General features: G+C 39.1%; 1 protein-coding gene across 1 annotated transcript in view; it reads right to left on the reverse strand.

Moving 5' to 3' along the window:
- Positions 1-26950, reverse strand: part of DGKB (diacylglycerol kinase beta) — a 293858-nt gene that overhangs the window by 23961 nt on the left and 242947 nt on the right. Inside the window, exons 24-25 of the mRNA XM_072412954.1 lie at positions 7684-7804; positions 5059-5119 (exon numbers count right to left, since the gene is read on the reverse strand). Coding sequence (XP_072269055.1) covers positions 5059-5119; positions 7684-7804 — 182 coding nt within the window. The remainder of the gene's footprint in view (positions 1-5058; positions 5120-7683; positions 7805-26950) is intronic.

Here is a 26950-nt window from a genome sequence, read left to right on the forward strand (position 1 = left end):
AATATTTCTATCCACAGCAATGAGAATGTGTCATTGGTATGACTATTCTGCTTTGTTTGTCCTGGTGAGTCCTGTTCGGCTTTACTAAGCGGGGAGAGGGCAGGGAAAATAGTTATAAATTTGTTCACCGTTTGTGCTCTGTATGGCTGCCAAGATAGAGTGAACTTGGCCCACAAACGGATTACCTTGATAGTAGCTGATCTAATGTGTTTTTTGGCTAAAAACCCATCTTGTATGAAATGTGAAAAAGGAAATAAATTATGGTGGTGCCATGAATGCTTTGCATTTAAATGCACTCCAAGGCACTCACAGCCGTTTAGGAATACAAATGTACTTATGATGCACATAGTATAAAAAAGAGACAAAAAAAAGTGTAACCGTATTAAAAAGCAACGTTCTCCTGAATGTCCCTCATCGGACACAAATCCCTCAGTCCATCTTCTTTCTACAACTTTTCACCTTTGGAATAAATGTATAAATCTTTATAAATGAATGTTTATATCACATTTACACTGTTGCATACTAATGTGCACACTTAGGCTATGTACACACGTAAGTGGTCATGCTCGTCTCTGGAGAGAATCTGCCATGTGTACAGAGGTCGCCTGACGTCATTCATGGATCCGTCCTGGTGGATCCATGAACGACCGACAATGAACGACTGCAATACAAGTGAAGGGAGAAGAGCGCAGCAAGGTGCCGCTCACTTGTTCGCCCCCTCCCCTCTTCATAGAACAGAATGACGCTGTACAGTGCTTGTTCTTTCATCTTTCAGTCTTTTGTCACTAGAGACAATCAAAATGACAACATTAGAGTGTATGTACACTGCCTTACACATGTTATCATGGGTGTTTTTATGTGGAACATGCATGGTATGCATAAAGTTATGCTGGTTTTGTTTTTATTTTATTGACATTCAATTACACATACACAGATAAAACAAATGCTCGTGCCTCCGAAGCTATGTACATATGTCAGATGATTGATGACCAAGTCGGGCTCGTCTTGGGCAAAAGTCTAGCATGTTTACCCGGACATCATTATTATAGAAGTGAACACAGTGGGGTTCCGCTCACTTGATCTCCCCTTTCCTCTCCATAAAATAGAATGGCACTGTGTGCACAACAGTTTTTCATGTATCTGTCATTGGAAACTATCACGAAAGATAAATCCAGCAACAAACATCTGACATCTATACAGAGCTTTAGACAAGGATGTTTTATCCTTGGATGCGCATTGAATGCCTATTGAAGTAATGGACTACACCATGCATTGATGAGACTAAAAATGTGCACAAGCTCATGTGTGCCAGACTTTCATTAAAAAACTTTAATTAAAAAAAACACAAAGCATTCCATTAATGACCTTCTTCTGCAAATGCTAGTTGTTTGGCTGTCCTCTGGACTACTTGGGACATTGACCTAGGATATGTGTGCGGAAGATAAAAATCAGGATAAGGTCATAACTTTTGTTCACCATGCCAGCTTTAGCTCAGTGATACAGAAAGGGCTGAAGCCATTGGATCAGAATGAGCACCAGGCAAATATTGACTTCAGTGATGGCAGCCAGTGGGTCCTTTACTACAGGTTTCCTTAAGTGCTAGGGTGGCAAGGTTAGAATTGGGGTTAAGGGCATGGCTAGTTCTAGGGTTTAATGTTAAGGCTACAGGATGAGTAGCAGTAATGTTTAGTTATATAGGTAAAGATGCCCTGTCTATATTCTGTTTAAGTCATTCTGCAGAATCCTCTTATGCTTTTTATGCTTCTTATTTTTAAGCCTTTCAAATTGCCACGGAATGCAACGTATCCGAGAAGTGTTGAATTTACCCTGACACAAGTTTATTGGATTTTGTGTGCAGATTCCAGGTATTCCTTGCAATGATAGTAGGAACCCTTCACGGGGAGTGCTGATAAGAAAGGTGCATGGTGTTCCCATCACCGCTGTTATCCTGGAGCTAAGCAGAGCGTAAAAGTGAGAATAGCAGCTGCTGAACGCCAACATAGCACATCGGTATGTTTGACTACAAGCTAAGGGAGGCTTTTAAATAAAAGTTTGAAGCAATTAGCAGGATAAATATTCCTTAGGTACTGTAGGAAAGATGACTTTTTAATTAATAATCTAGACACAGGGTCTCTTTAAATAAAGGGTTAGTGTTAGGATTAAAAGGAAGGTAAGGGAGGGACATTGTTAAGGTTAAAGGGAAGATAATGAAGGACAGTGTTAAGATTTCAAGAATAGTAAGAGAGGGATAATGTTAGGGTTAAAGAGAGAGCAAGCATAAGGATATAGGTTTATGTGAGTGTTAGGACCCTTTCAGACTTTCAGTGTCAAACTGCATTGCTGGCTGCTCCCAAATGCACAGCAATCTGCTGCCTTGCAGGCCAGTAGAGGCATACCGTACCAGGGGCAAAAAGATTTGGGAACCGCCTTTCAATCGTCAGCTGTCCTATCCAAACCACATGCAAAAAAGAGGTCTCAACCAACAGCATAACGCTGAAGAACTCTCCAGGGGTCTGAAATAACCCTTCGTATCTGGGCCACAAAATGGGTTAGAGGTAAGGATAAGGGTGGGTCAGCGAGGTGCGGTTTTGGGTTAGGATCAAAAGAAGGGTTAGTACTATGGTCACAGGGAGGGTTGGTGTTTACAAGGAGAGTTTTTTAGGGTTAAGTGAATGAACATGCACAATAATTAGTCTATAATAAAAAATACTAAAAGGAGGCTCTTCTGTTCAGAAATTTTAAAAGTACACCAAGTCACACATGCGTATACGATTCTGTTTCGGGATAAGTAACTTCCATATGCATACATATGCATACATCATCTGGGCTCAGCCAATGAAGAGGCCATAGACTCAGAACCTGAGAAGAAGACCAGGAGAAGATGAAGGCATGAGAGATGAAGAGGAACTCTGACATCACAGTGCCGGTAACTTTGCCAGGTAATTCTGCAATAATGTAAGAACATCAACTCCATTCTTGCACAAATATGCAAAAACCTCATTGAGGCTTATTGTTTATTAATTGCTGTTGCAGTTGCAGATTATTTCTATTTTAACCAAAACTATTAAACCTCCTTTAAAAACTTTGCTCAGATCCACATGTACTCTCACTTAAATAATGGATAATGTAACAATTAATAATAGACTAATAATAGAATAGACTTTTTATAAAGAGTTACAAAACAACTGTTGATGAAGCCATAGAGCTCCAAAGATGAGTGTTAGTATTATTTTGTGAAATCCACAGCTTATTTACTTTCTACTTAACTTTCCCTTTTTTTTCTTTTTGTAAATGGAAGCGATGAAGAAACGTCCATTATGCAGAAATTCATATTTTATGCAGTAAATAACTGAACAATCACACAAAGTGCTTGCGGAGAAACGTGAAACTAGGAATACAGCCTAGCTATAATTTATACTAACACTTTCTGGGAGCTAGTCTTTGCTGGAAGGTAAGTGGGAGAGAGAAGTGATTTTTGTGACTTTGACAAACTGTAATTACCAAATCACCATTCATTTATGCAAAACAGGAGATACATCTGTAGATAGCTGTCAATCCGGAGCAAACAGGTCTGGGAGGAGGTGAACCATGGTATTAAAACATTGAAGGTTGGACATTAAAACATTATCTATATAAAGCAATGGTAAAAGATGTGCAAAGGGCAGGGACCCTCAGCAGCCAATCCAAATCAAACTAGAATGGTGTTTGTCAATGTTTCATTTATTTTTTGGTTTATAAATTAACAAATTTTTTGCAGAACATTTTTATGTTAAGTATAAGTATAGAATACAGGATGTTTCAGAAGTGGCTAGATTTTTAAAGCCCAACTAAACTTTCAATTTAAATCGGCAAAGTGCATTCCAAGGACATCAAAACAAAAGTTGTACAGTCGTATAGTTCATTTCTTTAAAAAGCAGTAGAAATTGCTGTCTCAGAAAAGCATGCTGCAGAAAATGATTGTTCTGTGATCTCCTACAGTAATTTACTTATCATGCATGGTGTCTGATCCAGGGTTCCCCATCCATCTGCATACATGATGCATGTAAGAGTTCTTCTGTGGTCTCTCCATAGATATTACAAACCATTTACTTAGCTTGCATGGTATCTGCGTCCAATGTTCTCCACTATCTGCATGGTAGAAAAGCCTGTCCCTGCCAGCATACTGCATAGTAGGAATTTTTTGTGGGCTCTGTGCAACATGCCATCTGCTAAGTAAGAACTAAAGCTCTCCAATCAGAAAAGCTCCTACTCCCTGTGAAATGGAAAGCTATACATCTGATTTAGCAATGGGTATGTCAGATCTACAAATAGACCACTGCGACTACATGCATCCTGCACCACAGCATGGGGGAGGATTTCAGGATGTGGCTGCATTGCACAAAAACGCTTGTGGATCCTTTCCATGAAATCTCTTGATGTATCTTGAATTATTTTGAAACTGTTTTTTTTTTTAAACTAAACGTGCAGTTGGGCTTTATGTTAATGTAAGTTAGGATGCAGTGTTGCTGCCACAGATGACAACCAGGATGTTGTTCATTGTACACGTGGCTTGAGTTTGAGAGTGTCCCATAATGTTTAAATTGAGAGCCTCTTTGACTTCCAAGTATCAAAAAAAAGTAAGAGTCATTTCAATAGGATTTATTATTGGAGTACTGAAGTGTTACAAGTTCAGAGTTTTCTTACATTCCTCCTAGATTGGTAAACTTTTCTGTAATCTGATTTAAAGTAGAAGGTTATTCAACCTACATAAGATTTCTAAGTTTGGTCAATTTTGCATCACCCTTGAAAGCAGAGGCATGGATCCATGCTCAGGCCAGACAGAGACTTCTACGCATGTGCGTCCGAAGAAGATCAGGTGCAAAATCCTTTCAATTTTCCCAACAAAAAAGATTTCCATGTTTCCCCAATGAGGACACAGTTAAAAATAATTTACCCCAGATAGAAGTCCCAACCCTTCCCCACCTATACCAAAGTTAAAAAAAATGTTTGCCAATTGTTTCACTTTGAGTCTATTATGTTTACAAAAATACCTTACAAGTAATAATAATTATTACTTACCGTACATGGCGTCTGCATCCAAGGTTCTCCATCTATCTGCATGGGAAGTGACTTGCTGGTCCTTAAAAATAAATGCAGGTAATAGTTAAACTGTTGACTCTGCTAAATTTTATATTATTATACTTTTTTATTATTAACCATTATTTATATAGCACTGACAAATTATGCAGTGATTTACAAAGTCCATAGTCATGTCACTATCTGTCCCTCAAAGTAGCTCACAATCTAATGTCCCTACCATAGTCATATGTTGTTAATACAGTCTAAGGTCGATTTGGGGGAAGCCAATTAACCTAAATGCATGTTTTTGAAATGTGGGAGGAAACCAGAGTACTCTGGGAAAACCCACCCAAACACAGGGAGAACCTGCAAACTCCATGCAGATAGGGTCTGAACGTGGGTATAAACGTGGGTATGCCCTGAAGGACAGCATATACAGTGAGGGAAAGAAGTATTTGATCCCCTGTTGATTTTGTACGTTTGCCCTCTGACAAAGAAATAACCAGTCTATATTTGTAATGGTAGGTTTCCTGAAGGTGTGAGAGACAGAATAACAACAAAAGAACCCTCAAAAACCCAGTGCTCAAAAACTAGAGCTTAATGTGCATTGTAATGAGTGAAATAAGTATTTGATCTCTTCGCAAAAGATGACTTAGTACTTGGTGGCAAACCCCTTGTTGGCAATCACAGAGGTCAGACGTTTCTTGTAGTTGGCCACAAGGTTTGAGCACATCTCAGGAGGGATTTTGTCCCACTCCTCTTTGCAGATTCTCTCCAAATCAGTAAGGTTTCGAGGCTGATGTTTGGCAACTCGAACCTTCAGCTCGCTTCACAGATTTTCTATGGGATTAAGGTCTGGAGACTGGCTAGGCCACTCCAGGACCTTCATGAGCTTCTTGAGCCAATCCTTTGTTGCCTTGGCTGTGTGTTGTGGGTAATTGTCATGCTGGAATCCACGACCCATTTTCAATGCCCTGGCTGAGGAAAGGAGGTGCCCTCCCAGGATTTGACGGTACATGGCCTGGTCCATTGTCCCTTGGATGCGGTGAAGGTGTCCTTTCCCCTTAGCAGAAAAACACCCCCAAAGCATATTGTGTCCACCTTCATGTTTGTCGGTGGGAATGGTGTTCTTGGGGTCATGGGCAGCATTCCTTCTCCTCCAAACATGGCGAGTTGAGTTGATGCCAAATAGCTCAATTTTGGTCTTATCTGACCACACCACTTTCACCCAGTTCGCCTTTGGATCATTCGGATGTTCATTGGCAATTGGCTATCTTGAGCAGGGGGACCCTGCGGGCTCTGCAAGTGTGTTATCAATTGTTTTCTTGGTGACTATGGTCCCAGCTGCCCGGAGATCATTGACAATTTCCCCCCGCTGCTTTGTCACCGTTCTCATGATCACTGCAACTCCACGAGGGGAGATCTTGTATAGAGCCTTAGACCAAGGGAGATTGACAGTTATTTTGTGATTCTTCCATTTGCGAATTATCGCGCCAACTGTTCTCACCTTCTCACCAAGCTGTTTGGTGATAGTCTTGCAGCCCAGTCCAGCCTTGTGTAGGTCTACAATCTTGTCCCTGACATCCTTAGGCAGCTCTTTGGTCTTGGTCATGGTGGCTAGTTTGGAATCTGATTGATTGATTGCTTCTGTGGACAGGTGTCTTTTATACAGGTACTGTAAACTTGGATTAGGAGCACTCCCTTACAGAGGGTGCTCCTAATCTCAGCTCGTTACCTGCATACAGGTAATCAGCAGGGGATCAAATATTTCTTTCCCTCACTATAATTAGTTCTGCCAAGACTGCTAGGATCTACTTACATTTTTAAAACATTGCCCACTCCAGGACCATCTACATTATATGGGCAAATGTTTGTGGTCACCTGTGTAAATAATTGCGTTCTGGTGAGAGGCAGACATTTTAGACAAACATTTTAGCCATCAGGTTTGTCATCACAACTTGGTGAATTCTCCTTTTCTGTCCCACCATAACTAAGGCATGTGCACAAAGTCAGCAACATAAAGACATGGTGTGACCAGTTTGGTATACAAGAACTTAAGTGCACAGAGCCCTGACCTCAACCCTACTGAACACCTTTAATAATGAACCTGGTCTCAATTTTCTTGTTTATCAAATAGCCTGCAACCTATACAAACATCAAGACCAAGGGTTCCTCCAGAGGTTGGTGGGGGTTCCTTGAGCAATGACTAGTTTGGACTTCTCAGGTCAATTTAAGTCACCAGAACTCCATCTTTTTGGCTATCTGTAAGGATAACATTCTTTCTATGGGCCAGCAATATAGGAAACATTTATTTCCTTGATCACCTCACTAACGGGGTTCCCTGAAGACCTGAAAGTTTTTTGAGGGGTCGAGAAGTACTGATTCAGCCAGTGGGTGGAGCATTACCCAACTGGGCTGCCATGAAAAAATAACATTCCCTATAAGACTCTTCCTTTTCAGCAAAGTTATTTGTTATATGTTTCCTATGTAAAGGTTTCTTTATCTGCTTTGCACAGCAGTCATATAACCTGGAAGAAATACTGTTCAAACTGCCTCCCATCGGTGGGTACTTGAAGCAATCCATAACGATTATCGGTCAATTTATATGTGTGAAATTATTCTTACCGTATAACCACAGAAGAGCACTGTGCAAGTCTTCTACCGGCGCTCTTCAACCCTGTGTAGATCTGCCCCATCTCCATCGCACCTTCCAGTCCCACCACTTCCAGAAGCTGGTCACTTAGATCTAAAATGAAAACACAGATCAATTAAATCTTGTGATCACTTTTTTTTTATTTTGATAACGTAGAAGGATTTTTATCGTTTTTTTTTTTTTTGATGGAGTGTTATGTCAAACTAAGAACAAGTTTATAAATCTTAGGAATGAGGCATTGTCTGTGAAATGATTGTTTTTAGAGGACCGTTTCAGCAGAGCCCCCAAAGTCCCAAATTCATAGCTTTCTATCATATTTCTCATTTTATTTGGAATGGTAATAATGGGCACCTTTCAGCATAAAGTACACAGGTTAAGGAAATCATTACCATACCCCTAATTATGTAGGCCGAGAGGAATTGTAGGAAAATGGTGAACAAGCAGCCACCTTGGGTTTTTCCAGCAGTAAAGGTGCTCCATAAAGCAAGATCTGCAACTTATGCTGCCAAAGTAGTTTACAGCACATGGATGATGGGGCAAACTTTGACCTTTTCATTTCAGGTGGCTTTGTCCCACCAGTGGACCAGCGTCCCATCACTTTTTTTATCAGAGATAGTGGTTATCAGGACAAATGGAGAGCATAACTATCCCCAGTGGGACCACAGGCATCAATAAAGTCCTGCACACCTTTTGCAAAAGAATCAGCATTCCATTTTGCTCTCATGAATATCCTATAACAAATCCTACAACATGCAAAAATGATTGCTTAACTCCACAATTGTCTCATTTCCTCTTGAGGTTTCCTTTATCAAATATAATATTTAAAGCACAAGTTCACAACATAAAATTCACCACCCTGCCAGATGACCACTTACACCAAACATGAATGTAGACTGGTTACAGCTCTTGTCATTCCCCCAGTCCCATATCGTTCACCATAGATTCCTCTTTCACCCAACAAGGAGCCAAAAGGCTTGGGATAAAGGAAAGAGGGAGAAGTGGAGCAAATTTTATTTTCTCCAAAACCATGAAGTGTTGTATTCTCTTAAAGATCGAGGAGCACCTATGCTATCCAACACTACTGAGTGTGTCAGAAAGTGTTTCCCCTGCTGGGAGTCATGGTTCCAGAACTTAGCGCTCAGTGGTGGGAACTTCTGCAGGAAACCAGGCCTCCAGTGCACTAGGAAGTCATTGTTAGACTGAAGCAGTGCCGGTAGATCTTCAACAGATCAAACCATCAACACACCTCCTGCCCTATAGGTTTTTATTTATTTTTTTAGTGCTGCTGTTTTATTTTTTTACAACAGGGTCAACTTTAAAAAAAAAAAAAAATTCTGAAAACCTGATGTATATTGAGGTTCCCATCAATTGGTTTTTGTATTTAATCTTTAAAAGTAGTTTTTTGTAAATAAAGTATCGTACGATGCAACAAATGATCAAATAATTCGATATTTATAAATGTAACAGGTCCTCCAGAGCCATCTCCCTCTACAAATCCAGGGAGCGGCCCCGCAGCAAGGCAAGACTGAACATATTCACAGACTGTTGTTGGAAGGGGTTTGTATTGTGGAGTTCTGGTGTATGATTCCAGGATTCCACAGTCAGTGAGTGGATACAGCGCCTGGGAATGTTTTCACAGGTCTGCGTGTCTCCTAGCCTCTTCCATAAACTCAGCTACTTCACGTGTCTCCTCCTAATAATGCATTGAGTAAACAGAGGCAGCTCTCATGAATGAAGACTGATGTCAGCACATTGTGAATGGAGCACACAGCACAGATGACCCCTTGCACTCGTCCTCGCTCTCAGATAAAAGTCACTGGGGAACTTGGCGGCCCACTTCCTTCAGCTGTTTGACCAGCTATTCCACTGAATGTATCTGTTCATGAGATAGAACACGCACCACCAAGGGAGGATTAAAAATATTGATGATTCCCCATTTTATACCTTACATGAAAAGCAAAACATAGGAGCATGGAAAAGTTCAATTTGATGGCAATCAAATAGTTATTTATAAAATGCTTTCCTTAATCTTTGCAAAGGGAACTATTATCACATTCACTAAGTCAAACATCCATTGCAAAAGTGATAATTCACTTTTGTAATTGAAAATCCTAATTTTCTTTACTATATCACCACCATTGTGTTATGAGATGACAAATTCCATCTGTATATTCCACTAGCAGATCAGTGAATAATATAGTGAAATGTATAAAGTGTTAAAAATCTAAGAAAGTGCAGCTCAATACTACTACTGCATTTTTTTGAAAATCTATTGCAGTAATTTTTTTTTTTTTGATCATGGTTTTTACTTTTTTCACCTTTTCTATGTTTTTGTTCTTGTAAATAGAATATACTCTAAAACACTCCTGAGGTTTTATAGTAAAGACATCTTAAAGAAAGATAGCAATCATATTGATTCTATTAAATCCAATTAGTCAAGGCACAATGGCCTGGGAGCTGTTCTTGCCAAATTGGATGACCCTAATTGGGGTAACTAGTGTCAACATTTAGAGCGGTGTTTGTCAACCAGGGTTCTGTGGAATTCTAGGATTCCTCTGGAGGTTCCTGGGGGTTCCATGATAAATGAGCATTTTGTGCCTCTCAGGTCAGTTTAAGTGACCCCAATGATCTTTTTGGCTATCTGTAAGGGTGAAATTCTTCCCAATGGTCAGCAATGTAAGAGGAATTCTTCCCACTGACCACCACACTAAAATACTGTGAGCTATGGATATAAAAAGTTATTTAAAGAGAACATGAAGGTCAGATTTACATTTAAGTGAAAACGATAACACACACTAAAACCCACAACATACCATCTCGGCAGTGGGATTTATCATGCCGGAAATGCCTCCTGATGAGTGGTGGAGGATTATTTAAGCAATAGCCGACAAGTAGACAAGTAGAAGAAGCTCAGAAGGAAGAAAAAAAGCAGTAAGATCCTTCCATTGCATGTCCTCAGGTACAGCTTCCTCTCCAGCAAGTAGAACAGTAAGTAGCAGAGTAGGGACGGAGATTCTACAGTTATCAGAACAGAAGGTGAGGGGAATCTTCCCATGAGGACAGCTGTTTCAGTGAAAACTAATAGGCAAATTTCCAATTACATTGTAAAAATGTCCACATGCTTTCTAGTTAGGCTCTTGGACTGGAAATAAAGGAAAATTTCAGAGAATGGTACATCGATGCAAAAATGAACCTAAAGATCATTTCCAGCTAGTTATTACTCTCCCCCCCCCACACACACACACACATCTCTCACCAATCATGACTGTTTCTTTGTTCTAAAAGGCAAAAATGTCAGCACTCTCAGTTTCTTGAAAATACATTTCCTGTGATTCTGTGTTTCAGGGGTGCAATGTTCCCCTTTATCAAGGTTTCTTGGTGTCACCTTCGATTCTGTTCTCTCTTTTACCCCCCATATTCAGAACATTTCCAGGTCCTGTCACTTTCACCTGTCCAACATCTTCAAAATCAGCCCCTAATTGCCCCAGAGACCACCAAACTCCTTGTACACGCTCGTATCATCTCCCGTCTGGACTACTGTAACCTCCTCCTCTCTGGTATTCCACTAACCCGACTCTCTCCTCTACAATCTATTATGAATGCTGCAGCCAATCCTTCCCTCCGCTCATCTTCCGCTGCATCTCTTTGTAGTTCTCTCCATTGGCTTCCATTTCACCTGAGACTCAAATACATCTCCTGTGCTTTGCCATCAAATCCCTCCACAGTTCTTGTCCCAGCTACCTGACAGAAAAATACTCCCCTAGCCGCTCTCTTAGTTCCTCCAATGACCTTCTAATGACTTCCTCACTCATAACCTCCTCACACGCACGGCTCCAAGACTTTTCTAGAGCTGCACCAACTCTCTGGAATGGTCTTCTTGTCCTATTCAGCTTGCTCGTACTTCCTTCCTTCTGAAGAGCACTCAAATTCATCTTTTAAGTCTCTTAAACCCCACCAATCCATATCCCCCTCTTATAGTGTGATACTTTCCCACCTCTTAGATTGTAAGCTCTTTGGGGCAGGGTCCTCTCCTCCTGTGTTTTACCATCTGTATCTGTCTGTGATTTGCAACTCCTATTTAATGTACAGCGCTGCGTAATATGTTGGTGCTATATAAATCCTGTTTATTATTATTTTATTAAAAATCATAATAATATTGATAAAATAATATATATTTAATTAAATCCATTGCATAAAATAGTTATTTCTGGGTAAAAGAAATTGCTAATCCACTGCTGTAGATTTGCTGACATGTTGGTCAGTACTTGACAGTCCCTTTGCACTAAAATCCCTTCTATAGAATCCTCTTGTAGATCCTGGACCCCCCTCCCTACTGAATGGACAATAGGAAGAGTACCTCACACAGGCATGAAATATGTAATATGGAAACCTAAAGAAGGATCCTACTGTAAGACTCAAGACTAGAACATCATGTGATTCAAGTTACTTTTAACTCTTCTGTATTATATCCAAAACTAAAAAAATGCATTAAAGAACATTTTGTAAATTTGCAATTAGAATTTATCACTGTCAGTCCTCATGCATGATATTCACAGCAGTTTCCCTTTAATAAAATAAAGCACCAAGAAAATAATTATAACCAATTAGCTGTAAAAAATTAATTTTTGTTTAAAAGAAAAAAATAATTCATTGGTGACTAGTTTGAAATCTCGGAACAGAAGTAGCATATTGAGCACTTCTAATCCCGCTAACAATGAGTATTATAACAATTTCTAAGTGCACATTGTGAAGCCAATTTAATGGAATACAAATATGTGACGTTGTCTTTGCAGAGAAACACATCTGTAAGCGACAATGCGGGCCTACTCCCAGCTGGACACTTTCATAATGAAATGAACCAATTTGTCTAAATTTTATGCAGATTTTTTTTCGGGATCTGAAGTGAAGGCTGGAAGAAATGCTGTTGTCTCTTCCAGCCTGCAACGTGGACAACTTGCCCCATCCACAATTTGCATGGAAATGAAGATTATGCAGGACAGCTTTATTGAATCGAGACACCAGAAAAAAAAAGATTCTGGAAGACAATGTGCAAAGTTTGTATCTAAAGTTTGATTTACAATCTGCTAGTTTTTTGCACATGTAGAGATAAATTAACCCTTTCCTGAGAAGATCATTGATGGGTAGATGTTTAAAACCAAATGTAGCCTTGTCAGTATGCATAGGTTAATGTGACCATAAATCCTTCTGTGTGTGCAGAAGTCCCCCATGATAATGCTGCAGAGCATCACCCCTGCACTCCATATGTAAGCAGACGGTGTCTCTGCCGCAGTCCGACTTACGCCTCCTATGGGTCAGAAGTGAAGCTCCTCATCTAGGAAAGCTCATGTTCCTTTCTGAGTGGAGGGCTCTAATCATAAAACAGAGAGTCAGACATTCTCTCAAGCACTACTTTGTGTGAATCTTCCAGGACCATGTGTTTTAATGGCAGTAATTGATTCTCACCAGGGAATGTTTGAAGGAATGTCAAATTCCCTAGTTCATAAATAGAGCCCTAAGTGTGCCTTACTTTGACAGAGCAAAAAGGGGCCACTAAATCCAGTTGTAGTTTCACACTTTTTATACTTTCGGCTGCTTTACAATCTATATGACTGGTATGACATAGAACAAAAGTTTTTTACGTGAGTTTTAAAGATATATTATACCTTTATCTAGTACACTGATTTTTTTTGTAAACTTAATTTTTATTCCACCTTATTATATATTGAGAATTAGTTAAAATGGTAAAACATTTTAATAAATTATAATTATAATGAAGTTTTTATTGCTTGAATTGTATAGGACAATTGCAGTAATAAACAAAGTGATCAATGCTATTTTCAGATTGTCATTGTGATCACATAATTGACATTTATGGCAATTATTAGTGTTTGATAGCAGAGCTCTGCCTTCACTTTGTTGTATAAGAAGGAAAATGGTCCAAAGGAAGAAAACTTCTCAGGGATTGCACCACCGTAGAGTCTTTGATTACACACCAATGACTTCAGTTAATAGTTTGGATTTGGAAATAGTTTCTGTAAACATCATTTACTTTTTGGTTTTGTGAATTAAAACTGCTTGTAAAAACTGCTTGCAAATATTAAAAAAAATAAAAATAAAAGAATATTGTACCAATTCAAGTCTATGGGGTGGTAAAACATGCCTGAGCACTGGATGCACCCAAAAAAAAAAAAAAAAACACTCAATGCTGCCCGCTTCTACCACCTACCACCAACCTTATACCAAATAAAAGATAACGACCCATTTACACCAATTATTTTTTTCAAATCTATTGAAAACTGCTCAAAACTGCTCTCCCGTCTGAACAAACCCTAAAGCAGTTTTTTTTCTGGTTATATTTCTGGTTATATTTCATCTACAATAATTGTTTTCGCTATTTTTTTCCAGATATCTACATTATGTTTTTTTTATTATTTATTTATTTATTTTTTGTGTTTTTTTATGCTTTTCGTGTTCCAGACATCTACATTTTCTTTCTTTTTTTTTTTTCACAAATGACAAAAGAGTTCACATTTTGAGCTATGAACATTATGTCCAGAGTCATTTCATCTTCACCTCATAAGTCTTAATGAAGTCTAATTAATCATGAAGTAAAACGGCTCATAATATTTAGCCAGAAACCCAAACAACATTCTTTTATGTGACCGTATTTTTCTTGTGAGCTTTAAATGCACATAAAAAGTCCCTATGAAAACACTGCAAGCTTGTGTTAATAATATGTCATCGTATATACGGAAAAAAACGGTAAGGCTGCATTTCAATAAAAAAAAAAAAAAAAAAAAAAAAAAAAAGAAAATGTAAATAAATGCAACAAATATGAGCCACAGCAAAAAAAAAAAAAAAAAAAAAAAAAAGATATCTAAATATATCCCGCTTGGCCAAAAAAACAAAAAGGAAATTTGAACTTATAAAAGCACAAAATATATATTAAAGAGTTTTTTTCTGCTAAATGCTGTATTTTAGGCCGATCTAAAAGACAAATTATTGGAGATTTGTAATCATAAATACACCATTAAATGTATTTTTTAAATGCAGACAAGGAGTCAGATTTATTTAAGTTTTCCAGAACTGGTAAAGATTATCATGGGAGAACCTAGGTGATCCGGCAAACCTGGAATGGATCTGGCCTGAATTTAAAATATTTACCAACTTGTTAAGAATCTATTGTGGGTTTACTGGATCACCCAGGTTATCCCATGAAAGTCTATTTTCTCCAGTCTTGGAGAGCTTTATTAAATCAGGTCCAGCATATATATCTAAATTTGACCTGGTATCAGCTGCCTGCAGTTTCTGCAAAACCGAGAAGCAGAAAAAGAAACAATTTAGCTAAAGTGATAAAATGATATATGAAAATGACAGCGGGAGGAGCTCATCAGTCTTCTGCTTCCCTTTAAAAACTGAAATGCAAGATTGTAAACCTGCCCTTGCAGTAAAGCTTCCCCCTTCTCCAGTGCAGAGGCTTAATGCTTATCTGGTCCATTGGTGACAATGGCCCTGATTTATTAAAGCTCTGTAAGGCTGGAGGAGATCGACTTTCATCAGTGAGGCTGGGTGATCTAGAAAACCTGGAATGGATCTGGACCAGGATTCAAAATATTTGTTAGTAAATAGCAAATTATTTTGAAGAAATCCATTCCAGGTTTACTGGATCACTCAGTTTTACTGATGAAAGTGTATCCTCTCCAGCCATTGGAGAGCTTTAATAAATCAGACCCAATGGCTGTGACCACAGCACAGAAAACCTTGGAGAAAAGGCTGGGGGGAACCAGAGAACAAAGGAGGAGTCTGTGGGGGAAATTAGGTAAGTATCCATTTTTGCACCCCTTCTAGTTGAACACAAGCATTTTTCCTGCAAGAATAGACCTCCCCGCACCCAACAATGATTGTCTGGTAGACATCTACCAATCCTTTATAGCACCAAGGCCAATCTGCTGTGTTTGTCATTTTGATCCATGGACAGGCAGTTCACTGATGTCAAAAATAAAGAAAAGGAGTTGCCATTTTTTCTATGCACAGCACCTCTGCTGCACGCCACGGTTTTCCAGTCACTACATCCTACAGTCACTATTCAGTGCGCCCTTTTCTGAGACTCTCCTTTCCTTTATTTTTTAATAAAATCCATTCTACCCAGCAAGTTAACATCCTATATCAAGTCCCCTGAGGAAGCCCTAAGAGGCGAAACGCGTCGGGTCACGGAACTGTTTAAAATTTTTCTTAGGGATTCTAGGTCTACTTGACAGGTCAAAAGAACCCCCCTCCACAATGTGCATTGGGGATGACTTTTACTATGCTTAATTGTTTCACAATAATAATTTTGTTGTATACATATATTTAGAAACTACATTTTCTCAATATATTGCCGCACAGCAAATACCCCGGCTCTTTTCTCTTTCTTTCAGTATACCTATATTGATTTACTTCAGGGTAGGAGGCCAAACTACGTAAGAGATTCTCGATTAGCATTTCTCTACCTAATTTATATGTCTGGAATCATTATTGGAAGGCAATTCTCCTACTCCCTTGTATTTCCCCATTATGGTAATGGCAGTCATGCTTGGAGTGTAGTGGTGGATTACCAGGCTCTATCTCAGGAAGGGGCACATGACAGTGCGATGTAATGGCGGATTCCAATAAGTAAAAAAAAATATCTCGGTGGTGGGAAATGGGGAGGGCAGTAGGGATGCCTGTGATTGCCCATGGATGAGCTTTTATTCCATGCCATAAATCAATGCTTTTAAAAAAATTCACCAACATAGCTAAAATGTTTAACATTCGAGACAACATGCGGTCGTTCATGCCCTTAAAATTTATATGTATGATTGGTCATGGGCCCACTAGCATAGTGCCCAGCCACTCGCATAGGCTACAAAAGAACATTATGTATCTGAGCTCTAGTAAACCCATCTAGTGGTTGGGGCAGGCAGGTTCTTCATTGCAGAAAGGACAGACCATGTTGGTTATGGTTTAGGAAAACTGGTTTTGGGAACAAAGAAGCCATTATGGCCATTAGACCCTGACTTGAGTGTTATTATTATTATTGGTGGGAGGAAATTGTTCAATGGTGTGTTGGGTGATTGGTAGCGAGCCTTTGAGCTACCTGGGTCATGTTCACTAAGCTGTGCATTTGCAGCTCAGTGTACGATCCTGGCATGCCCAGTTGTTTCCATGTAGTGACGTCATTCTGGCTTGGACAATCCAGATGGCTGAAGATTCCGAACCTGGAAGAGAACCAAAGATGTTGGGGCCCACAATGTAGCAAGGAGAGGTGAGTGGACTTAAAAACTTGCAATCAGGCAGGTAAGTCTATTCTATTACAGAAGTAACACTGCCTGTCCCTTCTGCAATCAAGAACCCGCATGCTTGCACTTTTTTATTTTTGTAGTTACTTCTGGAGATCCCATGTGGTATTCACCAGCTCCATTAAAAAAACAACAAAAAAATCAAATAATAACCCTGAATAATCTGAAGAAAAATAAAATGATTTCATCGGTCTGGTAGCAACACAAAGTGAACAAAAAGGAAGTTTTCTTTTTTATTTATCTGGAGAAATTGACTTTGTCTCCCTGTATTTTCTCAGCAATATCTTGCCTTAAATACTGATGTTGGACTAAAGGAAAAAAAAGTCAAGAGAGAAAACACAACAAAGTTCTTTTCTGTTTTTATCAAATTTGATTGCTGCAGCTGTTCCCAGTTTCTGTGTTTTACAAACAGGCCTATTCAGTGCCTTTTGGCGAAAGGCCAAAGTACCATTAGAACATGCTGTACAAAAACCTTCTATTCAGTTACAGATACTGAAATATGTTTAAGATCAGTGAGGGTCATCTGCAGCAAACAGTTGTGCGCAACAATGAATTTTAATGTTTTACAAGTTCACATCAGCACCAAACCGTTAATAATCGAGAGGCTGGAAATACTGGGGCTGATTTACTAAAAGGATACAGGCTATTCACATAGCAAAGTGAATTATTACCTTGCAAGGGATATTTCACTTAGCTTGGTGAATGAGATGAAGCTTTGCTGACTTCAGCCATCCAATCATGTGTAAAAATCCCTTAGCTTTTCTTGCATGTGATTGGATACACTTTATAAAAGTGAACTATCATAACATTCACGAAGCTATGTGAACTAACATGTGCGAGACAATAATTTACATTGAAGAGTGTACAGCCTAAATTCCTTTAGTTAATCTAAAATAAGACAATAAAATTGTTTACCAATTCCCTAATGCTCATATAATTATCTTACCTGGCTTTGCCTCAAAATGATTATGCATTATGCATTTAGGACATATCCTGTTTAACATTATAATATATATATATATATATATATATATATATATTGCTTAAAATAGTCCATCTTCTCTTTAGAGCAGGGGTGTCAAACTCAAATACACAGAGGGCCGACATTAAAACCAAGTCGAGGGCCGAACTTGAAATTTATTGAAAAATAGAGGAAGTTTACTATTTCATCCATAACTAACAAAAACGAACCCCTCTACACACACTTTAGGGTTGAAAAGACTCATTTCTATCTATCTATACAGGCTGTGTGTTGTTCATCCTCTCACATCACAAGTTTGTCTGACACTAAACATTACACTATGCAGTCTCCAATGGATTGAAACAAACACAATGCCCCTGGTAGTCAGGCACCATGTGATCATTGCCTAGGCTTTGTGTCACATGATGGCTGTACAAGAATAATGTCTATGTATTGCATGTATTGAAAATGATGATGTGAGGTGGTAATGTGGGCGGATGGACCAGATGTAGTTCATTTTCAGAATTCTTTGGGGGGCCAAAAAAAAAGGACCTAGAGGGTCAGATTTGGCCCACGGGCCAGAGTTTGACACCTCTGCTTTAGAGTCTTCCTCACTGGTTCACTTAGCAATTAGAAGCTGAACTCTTGCCCCTTAGGAGTGTAACCATTTCAGATTAATCAGGAATTTGTTCCTACAAGTAAAAATCTATGGAAAATATTAGCTTTCAATTCTGCTTTAACAGCAATAGGTACCAATGGTGGTCATTACCTGCTTAACCTCCCTGGCGGTATTCCCGAGTGTGGCTCGGGGTGGATTTTCTATACCAAAGCAGTAACCCCAAGCCACACTGGGAGTGGAATTTCCAGGGAGGTTAAAACTCCTACCTTGTTCTCACATTCCAGCGGTGTCTTCCAGCAATGTCCCGTGTCTTCTTTCCCTGTCGATGCTCCCTGAGCATCTGTGTAACTTGGTGATGCCCGGCCGGCATCCCCGGTGTGTGAACGTTGGGGACCCGAGGCCAGGGGAAGCAGATGCCGGCCGAGCATCCACTCGAAATTCTCAGGCTGGAGGGTAGGACCGTCATGCACCGTTTTTGCATTTAGAAATCCTCATTAATCATACCGCCAGGGAGCTTAAAACATAAGTCAGGGCAAAATGTAGTAAACATAAAACATATTTAGGATAATATATGTACATTTCTTTTTCTCATTAAAAATGCTACACATATAGAAAAATGCCTGAAAACCAGAGTATTCCTAGATTCTTGTTTGGGCTGATAACACAATGGGCTGATTTATAAAAGCCGGAGAAGATAGACCATCATGGGTGAGCCTGGGTGATCCAGCAAACTTTAAATGGATCTGGTCCATTATCTACAGCCAAAAGTTTTGGAGAACTGGCCTTCTCTGATGTCCAAAGCTTTGTGCTAACCCAGAAGGTAGGACTTCAAACAAGGCCAGTGTTTCTCAACCTTTTTAGCATTTAATTTTTAATAACTTTTAGGTCTTCAGGGATTGCCTACCATCAAAATTCACAGAGGAATACCGGCCATTGGGAAAAACCTTACCATATACCAATAACCAAAAAGATTATTGGAATCTGTTAAACTGACATAGCCAAAAATTTCTAGTTGCTCAAGGAACTCCTAACAACCTCTGGAGGAACCCTGGTTGAGAAACACTGGTCTAGATGTTTGTAAGGGTTGCAGGCTATTTGGTAAACAAGAACACTGAGACCAGGCTCATAATTATCCCTAAAGATGTTCAGTAGGGTTAAGATTAGGGTTCTGGGAGGGCACCCGACTTTCTGTATACCAAACTGGTCACACCATGTCTTTGTGTTGCTGACTTTGTGCATATGTCGCTACTATGCTCAGAAAGAAAAGAGCCTTCACCATGCTGTGATCACAAAGTTGATGGCACATATTTGTCCAAAATGTCTTCCATAGCGGATCCCTGGTTGTGAAACACTGGTCCAGACCTTGGTCACCTTGAATTTTAGGTACTTCCTAAGCTAAGTCATACAAGGACACAAAAACTAATAAGGAAACTCTTTTCTTTGCCGAATTTGTTGGTGTTACTCAAATGAATTAAATATTTAAAACCCTCAAAAATAGAATTAGCACTCCCTGGTGGATGAAGTTTTTTTTTTTTTTTTCAGGACCAGGAATATTTTTATGACTTCAAAAGCCAAAATGTATTTTTCTTTCCATTTCTTTTAAAATGTGATACGACGATAAATATAAACTAGTCAGGAAACAATAAAAGTCTGTTCCATCAAGAACCTAAATCCCTAGCACCATTTAGCGAATAGTAGAAAAGGAAAATATTGATGAGGAAGTTTTACTTTATTCAAATTCAGAGCTGAAATGTTTAATCAAACAACAATGTTATGGCAGGAAGTGGTTGGGTGGACAATAGCTTCAATCCTTCTACGCTCTATTCTAGGAAATAGGTTTGGCTTTCATCGCTGTAGGACATGTGGTAACTTTATAATATGCATCTCCCTCTCTCTCCCTCTAATGATTGTAGCGCACGGACAACTCTAACAATACTTTTGTGCTGTTTTGGTTGGATATATTTATAAAATAGGGCTTTATTATAGCCGATCACAAATATCTAAATGACTGTCTTGTCCTAAGTGCTAATCACACAAAGAAAGGGATAAAACTGATAACCATGCCAAGAATCCATTTCTAGAAATATCGCTGGTTTGAAATATTGCTATATAAATAGTGGACAACAAATAAGTCATATACGGTGAAAATATCTTGACGAACAAGTGGGCACAAGCGATGCAATGACAAAGTACTTTACCAATATCCTGATCTTGAAAGGCGCATTGTTATGCGTTCCAAGAAGAGTCTTGACTGTAGGCCAATTTCCAAAAAACACCACAATTAATGGAATGGAATTTGCAGCTTTTGTTCAGTTGAGATAGTATCCAACTGACACATAGAACCTTGCAGTACTTTAAGAGCACAAGTTTTCTATATGGAGATCTTTATAAAGCGTAACCCCAACTTGGTGTAGGCTGTCAAGGATAAATTTCAAGTCTGCCAAAGATTGATCCTTTTATATATATATTATATTGACAACTCTTTACCATGCTCTGCCAATAGAATGGAGACTATTAGTTGAACTGATTTGCTTAAAGGGGTTGATAAAGAAGAAGTTTTTATAGAAGGGAAAATTAATTTAGATTTAATGTGTATTAATGTATATTGTACTTTTCTTTTTTATCTTTTTATGTATTTCATCAATATTTGTAAGCACTTCTGGGCAGGATCCTCTCTTCCTTCTGTGTCTTGGTTTGTATTGGTCTGTCAATGGCAACCCTTGTTTATTGTACAGCACTGCATATTATGTTGGTGCTATATACATAATGTTTATTAATATTAAAAAAATATTATATTATATATATTAATAATATAATAATATAATATATTGTGTGCTTTTTTTGCTTTTTTTGCTTTTTCACTGTTGTTTTTTTTCTTTCTGTGGTCTTTTCTTTAGCACATAAACTGGTCCAGCATAAGATAAAGAAGCTTCCCTAACCCTTAAGAGCCCATTGGGAGTTTGCTCATCTCTACACATAAATTGTATATTTAAAGCAGAACTAATGTTCCATTTTTAAGAATCCACGATCAGTCAGGTCATTAATAAAGAAAGGTGATGTCACTTCTGCATTAAATCCCCCTACCTACCTGATAGCTCAGGGTATCTGTCAAAAGCTAACCTATGCCAAATGAAGCTTCAGCTTTAGTTGCTAGAATACCTGGAAACTGTCACGCTCAGGGAGACAGGACCACTGGGGGGCGCTATGGCATGCACAGAGGTGGTGTAAGCCCTGAGAAGGGCCAAGGCGCAGAGTCTAAGCAGTAACCAGGTCTTCTCCAGAGCCCCTGATGGTGAGGATGTTGTGCAGCTGGTTACTGCCAGGTCCTTGGCACACCAAGGTGGGCAAGCATGGTACCAAATCACTAAGCAGAAGGATAGTCAAGGAAAGCCAGGGTCAAGACAGGCAGCAACCAATAGAGGTCAGGTCACACACCAGGGGTCAATAGCCAGGAATACAGAAGACAGACAGCAATGACACAGGGGCCACTGCGGGCACAGGGAACACAGGGGACAGTGGAAACAGCAGGAGGTACAGGCGACTCAGAGATATCCATAGGCAGAGAGGAACACTGGAACAGCACAGGGAAGTTGGCTGGGAACCAACAGACTGGACAACGAGGGGTTAACACAGGAACTGGACACAGGAAACACTGGATTAAGCAGCAGGTGTACAGGAACCAGATCACAGAACTAGGGAGCTGGGCACTAGTAAGACTTGTTGCACGAACACAAAATGGAGTCTGAGAGCCAGCTAAATAGCCAGGGCTGGTTAGGAGGCTACTTTCTGATTGTTCAGCGGCATAGACGGAGTTGATAAAGCTTGGAAACAGAGGCACTCCCAGCGTAAGAACTGCCCGCATGCGCAGGGGAGAGATGCCTGTACTTCAGTGAGGAAGAGGTAAGTATGACGGTAACCTCGGCTTCCCCTGCACATGCCAGGAATGACATCATCCCAAAAAGGCCAATCAAGGTGCCCAAAAACTGTCGACAGGAAGAGAAAAAAAAATGGTGGCATCCTGCAAGGTAATGAGGACAGGTGAGTATCACGTTCCACTTTAAAGTCCCATGGCTTTGGAAAGAAAGAACAAAGAATGAAGATCTCAATGGGGTCAATTTCTATAACCGTGAAGCTGACATTTACTGAAACTTTCCCTGGTGGAGAATCAATTCCTGTCATCGAAATTTTCAGTGAATGTCAGGTTCAATGCTTTGAAAATAGACCGTTATGTATCTGATCAATTTATAATGATCAGATATGGTATCGTCAGAATATACCTTACGCAGGGAATGTGTGAAATTTATAGTAGCACCAATAAACACGGGATGCATTCACGTTAATAAAATTAGATTTTATATAGATTTTTATGAACACAATGCAAGATCTGTTTTAAATTAAGTGCTTTTTTGTTTATTTTGTACAGTTCTCTACATACCTACAAGCATGCTAGTAATATCAAGCATTGAATCGAGGAATAGGAGGTCCTTTTAAAAATACAGGTGTGCTAATAAAGTGTAGGACTCGGATTAGGGCAATCATTTCTAGTGCAGCAATTTTTTCAACTTGACTGTAGATATTGCACTTTCATAAAAATATACACGAACATCTGTGTCGAGCAAAGAGCTGGCAAGGCCAACACCTCCAGTGCCAGGTGCAAAGGAAATATGTGCAGTCTGGGTAATTTCTGACTTCTACCATCTGCTTCCATAAGCAGATCTTATTTTCTCTCCCCGCTCTGACTCCAGGTCCCTTCAAAGATCTGGGAAACACTTTGCAACGCGGAAGGTTCAGACACATTGCACTTCACCACTTCACACCGAGCTGTTACTGACAATATTATTTTTGCTAAGGCTATCAGAAATATTTCCTCATCCAATCTGTGATTTATCAGGGTGAAATAAAAAAAAAACATTTGCAAAATAAATATTTTCCTAATTAATTTAAAGAGCAACTCCAGGCAACCAATAAAAAATACAGGATAATATGGTATTAACCTTCATGTGATCAGATTTCATGGATGACCAGATGCCCAGGCCAAATTCACAGCATCATGAGGGTGGGCTGACTTGGAAAGCCTATATACTAATTGCATGCCTACCTATTTTTTATATATATATATTAATATGTCTTATATATTAATTGTCATTTTAAAGTGGAATTAAAGTGAGAACAAAAAAGGACACACACCTTTAATCCATCAAAGGACCTTTCCTCGATCCAGTCCTGTGCCATCCTGGAATTCTTTTTCGTCCTGGTGCTAAGGAAGCACCAGGTGTCACCATCTTTAGTCTTCTTTTCCAGTGACGTAGGTATCCCAGGAGGCTCTGTGCTCCCATTTATGGCGATTAAGTCTTAAAGGGGTGGTGGTGCACCCTTTATTTTTTTATTTTTTTTAAATGGTGTTGCATTAAAAAAATAAATAAATAACATTTTTTCTACCCTTTTATGTTAAGTACAAATGTTGAGTTTGGGTCCACTTTTTCACATATTGAAATCCAGATGCTTCTGCAGGTTAAATCAAGGGAGAGATCACGGAAGAATAGTAAAATCAAAGCAGCCACTTAAGTTAAATTATGCTGCCCCACCTATGGCAGTTTCAACAGCTTTGAACATTTTTCACTGCCACGGCAGTAAAGGCTGAGTGGGAAACCCGGAGCCTCCTGGGATACATAGATCACATGTTCCAGGAGGTTTCAGTGCTCCTCATTCTGTGCATGCCTGAGAGGCTTTCCTAAAATGTAAAAAACAAAAAGTGCTGATCCCACACATGCACAGTGAGATTGACACATTTTTTTTACATTTACAGGAAGGTGTGTCACCTGATCTCATTTGTATGAGATCAGGTGATGTACGAAGAAGATGGTGGCACCCAGTTTCCAGTCGGTGGCAGAAAGAAAAAAGACGGGGTGGCGTATGGCCTACTGGAGTAGGATTGTGGAAGTTTCCACCAGTTTTCCACCTATAGAGGTAAATGTTATTTTTATCTTACTGAAATTTCTGTTTTGAGGAGGTTAACCTCTCTCAGATGTATTTATTCATGTATTATGCAGTTTTTAAGTGTCAACTGCTGTGTTTGACAACTAGTTTGTTGTAAATTTGAGTGGAGATGCAATATGGTTCCTCCTCCAGAGGAAGAAAAGCAACCAGAAACAAATGATCCACCACAGCCCAGTGCAAACACATTCACATAACTGGAGTTCCCAGCTACTCCAATTCAGTAAATGGGAGCATTTGGGAGTTCAGAGGAGCCTAAAATGTAGTATGGTCAGCCACAAGTCTGAAAAGGCCTCAAGTAGCTTTCAAATAAAAAAATGTCCAAAGGGTGAACTTTACTCATGTTCGCACTTTAAGTTATTTATAACTGAGTTGACCTAGGATGACATTAAACTTGGACCACAAAGCTTGATTTCTCAAATCAATATTTTATTTTAAAAATGTTCTTCCTGGTGATTGACATCTCCAAACAGGGTCCAGACCTGACACCTTAGTGCAAGACCTGCTTTAGGAACCATGCAGGGTTTTGAAATACTAACAGATCGGTGAAAACTTGGCTGAGATCTGGAAATCCAAGGCAGATCAACAACTTAGTACTTACTTTACTGACTCTATCACTTGCGATTATTATTTTTCACAAGCATAAAATGTAAGAAAATCTGCTTTTATTACTCAAAAATCTAATTTGTAAGAGCAATATATTGAATGTTTAACCAGATAGGATCACACAGGCAATTAAGTGCTGATCATAAAGATAAGAACAGATTTTTCACTTGATAAACCAAGTTTAATGCCGATCATAAAAAATGACAAATTGAACGTTTGTAAAGTTTAATCCTTACTGACAGCAGCACCTAGATTAATCCTCCGCTTTATAAATAGTCAAACAAATGTAAAGACCATAGCAACTCAAAACTGATATTTTAGTTTTTTATGGGGCTGATTTGGGTTCAATAACCCAACACTATCTTAAAGGCTCAAAGTGAACCTGGGTGATCCTGGGATATCCTAATGGAAAAACTGGTCCAGGATTGAAAATATTTGCCAAATAAAAGGAAATGATTTTTAGGAAATTCACTCCAGGTTCTCCATGATAGTATATCTTCTCTAGTCTTGGAGAGCTTTAATAAATCAATACCATTGAGTTCTGCTAACTTCATGAGGTTGTATTTAGTATATAAATTCATTTGTTTTGCACAATTACATTTGAATTGATCAGGCCAGCAAAAATTGGTGTGAGTTTTTGATAACCCATAAGCACTGTCATTGGTTATTTATATATATAAAATTTTGTTATCATTGGTATGGTGTAAACCTAAAAAAAAGGAGTTGGGTTGCCACCTACATTTCCTCTATCGTGGACTAAAAGTGGTGCTCAGTGATTCCACTGCAGATCAACAGACCATAGGGTGAATGGATAGGAAGGAAATATGGGCTGGTACTGCTTGGAAATGAGCTTTACATTTATTGGAGACCCCAATGATTCTTTATGAATTCTCTGCAGTATGTGCTTTTCTCTCTCCCCCACCCAGTCATAATGCAGATGCCATTGCCATATCCTCATACTCAGTCTTTTGCCTTTTCTGCATTACGAAGATTTAATTGTAGCAGAAGATTGTTTGTAACAGATGAGTAGGATCTGGTAGGGATTTTTAAACAGGTTGATCAGAAGCATAACAGTCCTTTATAATTCCTTTACTGAAAACAGTGGCTGCAAATTTCAAACTGCAGTTTAGGGTTGCTTAAGTTGGTTATGAGACTCCTAGAAAGTAAAAAAAAAAATCAACCTTGCTGTACACCAGATTTGAAAGCACATTGGTGAACATACCAATGCTGATTTGCGAATAGTAGGGATGAGTGGAAATTGAAGTTTTTGCATTGTTGTAATTTTGTAAAAATCCAAAAAAAATTTAAAAAATTGGGACATTTCATCATTTATTAAAATACAATGAAGTCAATAGAGACAAGTGGGGACTGCAATGGCAAATGCAATGGGAGTTCAAATGGCTCCTGGTAGTTGGTAAATGACCTTTAAAGAACAGCTGTACTTTTATCAGAGCCTGTACTCCAGTATTCATGTGTGTATTCTTTTAGAAATAAATAAGGAAACCTAAATGGCTCTCCTGTTGGAGCACAAGTAAGTATTGGGAAGGAAATTGAAAGAAAAGACTTGGCTAGGCTGAGTCAAAAGTTGGAAAGTGTAGAGCAGTGGTTCTTAACCTGGGTTCGACCGAACCCCAGGGGTTCGGTGAGTCAGTCTCGCGGGTTCGGCGGAGGTCAAAACACACCAAGCGCTTATGATTCGTGATGATACGCCCCGCTTGTCCATAATTGGCTGGAGGTGATCA

Source organism: Pyxicephalus adspersus, chromosome 5 (assembly GCF_032062135.1).
Source record: "Pyxicephalus adspersus chromosome 5, UCB_Pads_2.0, whole genome shotgun sequence".
NCBI lineage: Eukaryota > Metazoa > Chordata > Amphibia > Anura > Pyxicephalidae > Pyxicephalus > Pyxicephalus adspersus.